At 39.9% G+C, this 11,413-nt stretch overlaps 1 protein-coding gene across 2 annotated transcripts in view; it reads right to left on the reverse strand.

Annotated features, from left to right (window-relative positions):
* Window positions 1-10,841, reverse strand: part of NSUN6 (NOP2/Sun RNA methyltransferase 6) — a 77,931-nt gene extending 67,090 nt beyond the window's left edge. The window contains exons 1-3 of one of the 2 annotated variants that reach the window (XM_065919582.1): window positions 10,371-10,841; window positions 7,577-7,732; window positions 2,173-2,249 (exon numbers count right to left, since the gene is read on the reverse strand). In XM_065919582.1, coding sequence (XP_065775654.1) covers window positions 2,173-2,249; window positions 7,577-7,732; window positions 10,371-10,445 — 308 coding nt within the window. In that variant the 5' untranslated portion in view covers window positions 10,446-10,841. Of the gene's footprint in view, window positions 1-2,172; window positions 2,253-7,576; window positions 7,733-10,370 lie in introns of both variants that reach the window. The other variant, XM_065919581.1, reaches the window with a different exon arrangement.
* Window positions 10,842-11,413: the final 572 nt, after the last annotated feature.

Consider the following 11,413-nt stretch of genomic DNA (forward strand, 5'->3'; position numbering starts at 1 on the left):
AGATTTCTCAGTGCTTTCCTGTAACTCACCGTCTGTGTTACACAGTTCACTAATGTTTTAATGAATAGCTTACTCACTACAAAGAATAGGATGAAAGGATTATTATGAAGCCAGTAAGAAGAATGAAACAGAGTTACATAGATTATGGAAAATTATGGGCATCATGGAATGACGTCCAGTGTCTTCCAAAATGAATCGCAGATCTCAGAAGACCTGTGACTGATCAACTATAGTAACTAGTTGGTTTAAAACTAAATAGGAATGAGAGAAATCAGAACAGTGGTTTCCTAGTATGGGGGGCAGAATGCAGAGAATTTTCTGGTGATGAAAATGGTGTATATCTTGATGAGGGTGAGTCCTCAATCAGTTCGGTATCAGTTCAGTCGCTCAGTTGCATCCAACTGTTTGTGACCCCATGAACCACAGTACACCAGGCCTCCCTGTGCATCACCAACTCCCAGAGTTCACCCAAACCTACGTCCGTTGAGTCAGTGATGCCATCCAACCATCTCATCCTTTGTCGTCCCCTTCTCCTCCTGCCCTCAATCTTTCCCAGCATCAGGGTCTTTTCAAATGAGTCAGCTCTTCGCATCAGGTGGTCAAAGTATTGGAGTTTCAGTTTCAGCATCAGTCCTTCCAATGAATATTCAGGACTGCCTTCCTTTAGGATGGACTGGTTGGATCTCCTTGCAGTCTAAGGGACTCCCAAGAGTCTTCTCCAACACCTGACTATATAGTTGTATGAATTTAGCGAAACTCAGCACACTTAAGACTCCTCCATTCACTAAAGCAATGTTCCTCTTAACAAAAATATACAATAAGGAGTTTACAAACTCAATTTTTTTAACTGAAAAAGTAATACGTGTTTACAGTAAAAAAAATAAAATAAAATAAACCAGAAATGTTACAATTAGAGCCTCTTATCTAGTTTCTCCCTACCTCCTCAGAGTTAAACACTCAGAATTAATCCCTATTAACAGTTGGGTATGTTATACCCTCCAGACTTTTTTCTGTGTATAATATACATAAATCTGTAGTATTTAATTGCAAAAGAAATGTGATTATCATACACAGAGCAGCATGCTTTGGGTATTTAATTAATTGTATATATTATTTATTTGTACATATAATTCTACCACATTTCAGTCTGTATAATATTCCACTGAATGGATAAACCAAAAACCATCACTCTACTGTTGACAACTAAATTATCAATACTTTAAAACTTTAGCAAAATGAACATTTTTGTGTTTATTACTACTCTTAGGGGTATTAAAATTTTTTTATCACAATTAGGAATTTTAAAATGCTCTTTGGGAACAGAATTCCCATTATAATATGAAAGCCTATTATTTTTTTTCCTTTTTTAAATACATGCCTTCCAAACACAGTATCTCTTCTATTTAGCTGTGCCTAGTCACTCAGTCATGTCTGACTCTTTGTTACCCCATGGACTGTAGCCCGCCAGGCTCCTATGTCCATGGAGATTCTCCAGGCAAGAATACTGGAGTCGGTTGCCATTCCCTTCTCCAGGGGATCTTCCCAACCCAGGGATCAAACCCAGGTCTCCGCATTGCAGGCTGATTCGTCACCGTCTGAGCCACCAGGGAAGCCCAAGAATACTGGAATGGGTAGCCTACCCCTTCTCCAGGGAATCTTCTCGACCCAGGGATAGAACTGGGGTCTATCGCATTGCAGGAGGATTCTTTACCAGCTGAGCTACCATAGTAGCCAGTTCTACTCAGAGAATACAGTGATTTAACATCATCATGAATTAATAAAATTTTACAAATATATCAGTTATGAAAATAGGAAACACTGCTTTGTATTTGCTTTGTATTTCTGTTGTGGCTCAAAAAAAGTTTTAAGTTAGCAGTGGAATCTCTTATGATATACAAGTAAACAAATATCTTACGGAATGAAAAAAAATCAATCACCACTAAATGGAACTAATATGCATTCCTCTCAAGATAGCTGAGTCCCATTCCCAGTGTTTTTTTGTAGTATTTTCCATGACAAACAATGTAGTCAACATTTATCAAGTCTGTGAATTCCTATCTAAATAAAGTTGCTAATAGAGAAATTTAGTACTATCACCAAACAGCAAAAAAAAGAACCTGAGACAAATTTTTATTTATAAGTATACAATTTTAAAATGAAATAGTTACAAACCTAGGTCCAATAACAGGAATAAGTAAGACATCCTGAAGGTCTGGATGCTGAAGAATAGGAAAACTTAATCCATTAAACTGCTGTTGAAAATAAACACAGAGGATTACAAAGCAATCAACATACTGGGTAAATTTCAAATTACAGAGCTTTTCAGTGTCATTACCTAACAGAGCATAAAGTTTGATTTAGGATTATTTTCATTTTTTTCCATGGGATACTACCAAAAAAAAAAAAAAATCAAAGACTTCAAAACAACATTTTCTCCATAATTTGATTCTCAAGTTTCCTGACTTCTTTACAAGTAAAAGGCTCAATTTTGTTTAGTGTTTGACTTTGTAAACACAAACCATGTTGACCTTAAGTGACCTACTTTGAAAACACATATCCAATATAGAGTTGCATGAATAGGACATTAAAGACTGAGAGTTCTAAATGCTGTGTATTATATATTATCAACACTGAATGCCATGTCAGTTTTTTGTTTGCTTGTCTGTTTTTGGCTGCACCGTGGCACATGAGATTTTAGTTCCCCTACCAGGTATTGAACCCATGCCCCCTGCAGTGGAAGCACAGTCTTAACCACTGGACCACTAGGGAAGTCCTGGCACGCCAGTTTTGATTATGCTTCCTGGCAAAGGCTGAGGATATTCAGTATCCTCCACCATACTTGGCATTCAGACGAGAAATACGTGCAGGGCCAGCAGTGTAGGTGCCAAGGCCAACTCCCAATCTCATAGGTATAGAGAAGGAAATGGCAGCCCACTCCAGTATTCTTGCCTGGAGAATCCTGTGAACAGAGGAGCCTGGTGGGCTGCTGTCCATAGGGTCACACAGAGTCAGACACGACTCAAGTGACTTAGCATGCATGCATGCATGGGAGAAGAAAATGGCAACCCACTCCAGTATTCTTGCCTAGAGAATCCCAGGGACAGAGGAGCCTGGTGGGCTGCCGTCTACAGGGTCACACAGAGTCAGACACGACTAAAGCGACTTAGCAGCAGCAGCAATCTCATGGGAGCTAACTGTGTGCATCTCTTGCCAAGTCAACAGTCATGCTGGCAGCTTGAAACTGACCAGAGTGGGAGCATTTACACCACAAAAATCAGCAAACACTACAAACCAGCATTCTGTTTCCCAGAAAGGGGGTTGTTTGGTATGTACCAGCACACCATGGCTACAGACAGTAGACAATTGGGCACTCCCCATAAAAGAGGGGAATGGAGGGCAAGGACTCTGTGTCTATCAGAGGGCCACACACAAATACTGGAAAACAAGTCTCTGCTGTGTATGCTACTGATTAGACTCATACACCTTCACATACTGCACCAAAGCAGTAACAATAATAGATACTAGTGCTGCTACACTAGCTATTGAAAACCCAAAATCAATCTAAGTCGAAAAGGAAAGAGAACAAAAATTCTTCAGATTTTGGAAATCAGACTATTTTATTTCTACCAAGTCAACAACTCTTCCTAGTTCTACTTCCTCTGAGCAAAGGGAATTTCAAACTAACCATACCCAACAGCATATCAAGACATGTAAAGGGTGAACTCCTCATTCAAACAAACCTCTCTGCTTTTCCCCCTCTCCCTCTCATGTTCTCTTATTGTCTGATAGCCTAGCAGGACTTCCCAACCTCCAGGAAGATCTGAGGTGGAGCTGATGAAATAATAATAGAAATAAAATGCATAATAAATGTAATGAGCTTGAATCATTCCAAAACCATCCCCCTCCCTTGGTCTATGGAAAAACTGTCTTCAACTGGGAGAATGGAAAAACCAGTCCCTGGTGCCAAAAAGGTTGGGGATCGCTGCCTTACAGTATCCAGACTATGATCCTTCCAAGGAGAAGATAATGGATTTTGTCATTTGTTTTGCTCCATAAGCACTCACTACCTCCCGACACTACAGAGATATTCTACACAGTGATCAACCCTGCTCGGGCCAAGATTTTCCTTCTCTCCTTTTCTATCAGATATTAAAAATACAGAAATAAAACTTTCAAAAACCACATATGCCTAACTTTCATAAAAACATAATGTACTTCTTTTAACCAAACATACCACGGGCTTCTTTTTCTGTTTGTTTCTATCCTGTGCCCTTTTTAAAACAGCCTTATTGAAGTTTACTTTACATACCATAAAATATATCCATATTAAATGCACAATTCAATGATTTTTTTAGTAAATTTACGGAATTGTGCAACCATCAGTAGAATTCAGTTTTAGGTCCTATCCATCACCACACAAAAATTCTTCATGGCCATCTGCAGTCAATCCCTGTTCCAGCCACAATCCCAGGCAACCACTAACCTACTTTTTTCTCTAGAATCTGCCTTTTCTAGACATTTCATACAAATAGGATCACACACTACAGAGGGTCTTGTGTCTGGCTTCTTGCACTCACTGTAGTGTTTCTGAGGTTCACCCACATGGTAGCATGTATTAGTTCATCACTGTCATTGCTGAGTTACGTTCCATGGTGTGAACTTAACCACGTTTTGTTTTTCTATTCACCAGTCAATGGACATTTGGACAGTCGCCCCATTTTGGTTATTACAAACAATGAGGCTAATAATATTCATGTCCAAGTCTCTGCATGGACATATGTTTCCACTTCTCTTGGACAGATATAGGAGTCAAATTGCTGGGTTGTACAGTAAGTTTATGTTTAGCTTTTTAAGAGACCACAAACTTTTCCAAAGATGCCAAACCACTTGACATTCCCAGCACTGGAGACAGGTTCCAGCTTCTCCACATCCTCGCTAGTCAAATGAAATTTAAATGATGAAATTTCAATATGTGACCCAGAGAAATCTAGAGACAAAGCACCCACTTGTATACCATTCAGGATATGCCTTCGGGATACAGGTGAGCTTTGAGACATGGAAAAAGAACATTCGTGATGTAAAACCTCCTTTGAGTCCCCTCTCCTGGTAGCAAGAGGCAAGACTCAAACCACCAGGTTCTTACCTACTGCCCACAACCCCACTTTCTCAGTCTCACCTCAACCTTCACAGAAGGGGACTCAAAGCCCAGAATGATTTCACCTGCCTTGTCTTAGACACAACACCTGAGGTTTCTTTCTATCAGACTGGGATCCTAGGTTATCTAAGCTCTCGGAATAATTTTCCAGAAAAGGAAACAACCTGGATCTGCCTGAGTTATGGACAGAACAGCTTCCTTTATACAAGCTGAAAATCTATACACATGGCTATATAAAAGTAATAATCTTAGCTGCTCAGAGGAACTGGTCACATTGTATGCCTAATACGGTCAGTAACATTATCACTCATTAAAATTCAGAATAACCTTTCTCCAAGTTTTACATAATTATTGTACTAAGTTCTGGTCTCATACAGAAACTGTAACTGATTCTTCTTACATCATGGTCATCTCTTCACAACTTGAAGTTTATAGAACTGTTCTTAAAGACAGTATGACAAACATTTCACCGATGTGGTGATATTAAAGACAAAAAAAAAAATTAATCAAACAACAAGGTCCCAATGTATAGCACAGGGAACTATATTCAACATCCTGTGATACACTGTAACAAAAGAATATGAAAAAGATTATGTGGGTGTGTGGGTGTGTGTGTGTGTGTGTATATATATATATATATCTGAGTCACTTTGCTGCCCAGCACAGACAACACCGTAAATCAACTACACTTCAATAAAATAAAAAGAATCAATACCAGTGAAGATGCTCTGAAAATTTCTGAACGTTATATCCAGAGTAAACTGACAACACAGCCTATGATATACAAATGGGAGTCTTTTAACTATGCTTCTCTCTTTCCTTTTCATTTAGGTACTTAGGTAGAAATAGGCCTGCTGACACCCATCTGTGGTTATTTGTTAGAAGAGATGTAATAATAACTACAAAACGAAATAACTAAAACTACCCCCTTCAGGCGCCTTGTTTCCCTCCATCTTACATTTCCTAGGGGGCAAATTTCAGTGCATAGTGTATTAAACACAAAATGCACAGCTTTGGGGTTTTCTTTCTGGTATTTTTTTTTTAATAATTTTCAAAGGTTCTTTTTCACTTACACTTACTGTAAAATATTAATCATACTCTGTTACACAGTTCATCCTTGAGCATCTCTTATACCTAACACCTAACTTACCTCTCCCACCCCTACAGAGCCTGCCTCCGCTGCTAATGACTCTCGTTTGTTCTATCTGTAACTCTGCTGCTTTTCTGTTATATTCACTAACTTGTACTTTTTTGGACTCCACATATAAGTGATATCATGTAGTATTCGCCTTTCTCTGACTTATTCCACTTACAAAATGTACAGGTTTTGAAAGCAATTAAGACAATATAAACAAGAAAATTCAAATATTATTTTTCTATTTGAAACTTTAACAATTTGGGTTAGAACAGACCTCTTATGCATTTTAAAATCCATTTTCACTTAGAGAAAATGAGTATATATGAAAACTATTTTATTGGTTGAACCAAAAAAAAAAAATCTGCATTATCTTATTTTTAAATACATTCTTTACGCTATTTAATTTCCCTTTATTAAATTATATTTAATTATCAAAGAAACTATCATTTGCAGAGATATGGACGGACCTAGAGACCGTCGTATAGAGTGAAATAAGTCAGAAGCAGGAAAATACCATGTAATTTTATGCATAAATGTGGAATCTAGAAAAACGGTACAGATGAAACTATTTGCAAACCAGAAACAGAGACACAGACGTAGGGAACAAATGCATGGACACCAAGGGGGAAAGTGGGAGGAATTGGGAGACTGGCATAGACATGTATACATTATTGATATGATGTATAAAATAGACAACTAATGAGAACCTACTGTACAGCACAGGGAAGTCTACCCAATGCTCTTTGATGACCTAAACGGGAAGGAATCCAAGGACGAGGGGATATATGTATATGAATGGCCGATTCATTCTGCTGTACAGAAGAAACAAACAACACTAAAGTGACTGTACTCCAATAAAAATAAATTAATTATATTAAAATTAAAAATACAATCCTACAGGTAATCGGTAGGCACCTCCTGACCTCTGGGCTCACTTCAGCTATATGATCTGCCATCATGATCGTTTTAAGCGGCTTACGACAACAGCACAAACTTTTTGGGTTAGAACAGACCTCTTAGGCATTTTAACGATGAAGATGATGAAACAATAGAGGCCCGGAGGGATTGAATAACCTATCCAGTTACTAAATAAATTCAGAATCAGAAGTATTATGTTTAAGTTCTAGCATTAGCACACACTATGTAACCTTGAACAACATTTGTGATCCTCAGTTTCCTTATCTGTAAACTTGTAAAGTATATGGTCCACATGATGTTAGGAGCAACATGACATAGGTTGGAGAAATCTCCTTCTGTACATAATGACAAAAATTTACACCAACCTTCTGAAGCTCATCAAATAACAGATTTTTCACATGTTCTACTGAGGCCAGATGCGTGTTTACCCTGACCGTGGTGAATGACGGAGGGTGAGACAAGTTATGTAACAACGTTTCAAACCTCCTTTCTGCTTCTTGTTTACCTAAAGCAGACAGAATCTGAAAAGAAGAACAAGTTACTGTTTCAATTTCATAATACAAATTAAAAATATTAAGATATATGCATATACATTTGTTCCAACTGATGAAACATCATTCCACAATCATTCTGCTCCATTTCACTTTTCTGTTTCTATGTTGATAACACTAAGGTTATGGTGATTTTTCACAGGGTTATGCTAATAAACACCTAATGAAACACCTGATGAAAAGGGATTAGAAAATCACTACCTCAACCTCAAAGCATTATTAACATTTTGAACATAACTGCTGAATAAACTGAATTTATTCACACAAATTCAGGATTTCATTCTACTTATTTATAAAAATATTAACTGTTACATCACTTTTGTAGAACTAGTTCCCTGCTAACCTCATATCCTAGAGCGAATTGGCTAGTAACCTTTTAAAACACCAGTATTTGAAGAATACGTAACACCTGATACTGTCACCCAACAATCTCCCACAACATCAGTTTTTTTAATATGGTAGTACCACATGTTAGGATTCCCAGGTGGCGTAGTGGTAAAGAACTCGCCTGCCAATGTAATAGACACAGGAGATGTAGGTTTGATCCCTGGGTTGGGAGATCCCCTGCAGAAGGAAATGGCAACCTGTTCCAGTATTCTTGCCTGGAGAACACCATGGACAGAGGAGCCTGGCGGGCTACAGTCCATGGAGTTACAAAAAGTCAAGATATGACTGAGCAAACATGCACATTATTATTAAAAGTAACAAGCAGATACTGTCCAAAAAAAAAACAGCAAGATACCTGTCAGAAATAAGAGTTATAAAGACTCCAATGACCAAGTTTCCTTGTAATCAACCGAAGCCTTCAAGACATGTATTTCACCATTTTTTGTCATCTTTGACCATCCCCTGCCTCACAGAATCTTCATAAACTACTTGCCAGCCTAATAATCCACTAGCCTACAAATATTAGCACTTTCTCAGTGTTTATGTTTTTTTTTAACCGAATATTTCACTACTTTTAATACTTTTTACATAGGGAGTTTTTCTTTTTGTAAAATCCTGTTAGTATGTTTGAAAAAGAACTGGTGTCAAAGACATTTGAATTTTCTTTTATAAAACAATGTTAATCATTTCAAAAATTCTGGGGGAAGAAAACTGCCTCTATATCTCTTAACACCCTCCCTATACTTTAAGTTTTTTGAAATCAAGAAGATATTTCCTCGGGGACTTCCCTGGTGGTCCAACAGGTAAGAATTTGAGCTCCCAATGTAGGGGGCCTGGTTTCGATCCCTAGTCTGGAAACTAGATTCCACATGCTGCAGCTAAGACCCAAAGCAGCCAAATAAATAAAATATTTAGGAAAAAAGGAGACTATCTTTCCATACTGTGATGCTCTTTAACATAATCTTTGGGAATAAAAACATAGAAATCTAACCTAGAAGTCATGGCTTCACCAACATCTTTGAAAATGATTGATATTTGTGCGGCTTTACTTTGAATAAAACACCAAAGATTTGGAAAATAAAAAGCTGCCTACAAGCAGGATGGTAAGGCGGAGAGCACGAGCCAGGCAATCAATCAGCATTCACTGAGGACTTCTGTGCTCAAGGCTGCCAGCAGGACCTACAATGCCAGGTGCTCACCCTTACGACTAATACCTTAACCCTGAAAATTTAGTGGTGTTAAATGTCCTCCAACTTCACAGATGAGGAAAGCAAGTTTAAGAGACAGAAAAAAGCACTGAGACGCAAACCAGGGGGCTTGGGGTCCCAAATCGATTCCTTTTCCCACTGTACTAACACCTAAGCTCTTTCCCTTCAGATTTCAACATTAGGACCATGACAGCGATGAAGATTTGATTCAGGAACATAACTCTTTGGACCCTCAGCTCTCTCACCTGTAAAAAATGGGGATGAAATATCTACCAAAAAAATGATTGCTAAGATTACGATGTGGAGTTTCCCAGGTGGCTCAGCGGTAAAGAATCCACCTGCCAATGCAAAGAGCTGCAGAAGATATGGGTTCAACCCCTGGGTTGGGAAGATCCTCTGGAGTAGGAAACGGCAATGCATTTCAATATTTTTGCCTGGAGAATCCTATGGACAGAGGAGACCGGTGGGCTACAGGCAATGAGGTCCCAAACAGTTGGGACACGACTGAGCACACACACAAGATTAAGAAGTTAAAGGTCTGCAAACCACCTAGCACAAGCAGTGGCATTTAACAAGCACTCGCTGAATGACAGTATACCTCACCTGAGCACAGAGCAGACGCTAGAAGAACACAGGTGTTTCTTCCCTACAGGACTTATAATTCTCAGAGGACATGCATCTTTGCTTGCCCACCCCTGTAATCCCTTCAGTGGCCAACGCCTGTCGCCAGGCACACAACAGCTTTCTTCCTCCTCCCTCCTTTCCCATTCCGAAATGTTTAAAAAAACAAACAAACAAACAAAAACACTCCATCCATCTCTTAGCTCAGACAGGATTCATTACATACCTGCAGAAAGGCATCAGCATATTATATTAATACATTGGGAAACGCTAGTAATAAGAAACAACAGCTGTAAACATTTAACTGCCTTTTAGGTTTTTTTTTCCTATCCCTCTAGTGTGTAAATATTTGAATGTCCGCAAACAGCATCTAATATATTTATTTGACCTACCTCCTTATTCATAAAGCCCGCTTTAAGATAGTTTTCAACTTCAAGTCTCAAAGATATTTTAGGGAAAACAGACATTTTCCTACTGCTTGAGTTCTCCTCCTCTCGGAGAAATGACAGAAAACGGTGGTTTTTCTCTGTCCAAATTGCAATGAACGTCTGGGCAATGAACACCACCCACGGCGTGCCAGGACCACCCGATGCCAAAGAAAAGAGCGCTGCTCACGCCCAGTTAAAATGAGAAACGCGGAGGAACTTCCACGCCTTCTAGAGCTGGACCAGGTTGGAGCGGCTTCACCTCCACCGAACCTGTCCCGGGACTTCTTTAGCGACGCTCACGGACACCACTGCGAGGCAATGCCACTCACGTGGCGGGGGGGAGGAGGGGAATCGTGAGGAGTGAACCCGCTGTCAACTGTACAGAGATATGCAAAACAAGGCTGGCATCAACTTCGAAACATGCAGCCCAGGTTGCTCAGCAGAGAGCGGGTTCCGGAATGCGTCAGTTCCGGCGACGTGGCCCGCCCCTCCTTCCCCCGTCCACCAATCCGCAGCCGTATATGGCCTCTACGTCACGCCTCCAGAGTGTCCTGGCTCCACCCGCGATGCTTCCAGGTTCAGCTGGACTGGGCGGGCTCTTCTCAAGAGGTTGGAGGAGGGGCTGCCTCGGACCCGGATACTGGTGGAGCGCTCTATAGACCTTGCGGAAGAGAGCTGGGTGCCAATTAGGCAGGGTTGAGTCGTACTGACCTGATTAAAAAAGGCGGGGGAGGGCCATGCAGGTAGACCTGGGTTGGATCCCGGCTGGTAAGATTCCCTGAAAAAGGAAATGGCAACCACTGCAGTAATCTTGCCTGGAGAATTCCATGGACAGAGGAGCCTGGTCGGGTATGATCCATGGAGTCCCAAAGAGTCGGACACGACTGAGCGACTAACATTTTCACTTTTTCAGTCAGTTAATGGCTAGCTAACCTCCAAAGAAAGAATTAAACCAGAGTTTGCTTGAACCCTTCAGGCACCCGTTGAGTTTTATGAAATTTCCTTCC

Source organism: Muntiacus reevesi, chromosome 2 (genome assembly GCF_963930625.1).
Source record: "Muntiacus reevesi chromosome 2, mMunRee1.1, whole genome shotgun sequence".
NCBI lineage: Eukaryota > Metazoa > Chordata > Mammalia > Artiodactyla > Cervidae > Muntiacus > Muntiacus reevesi.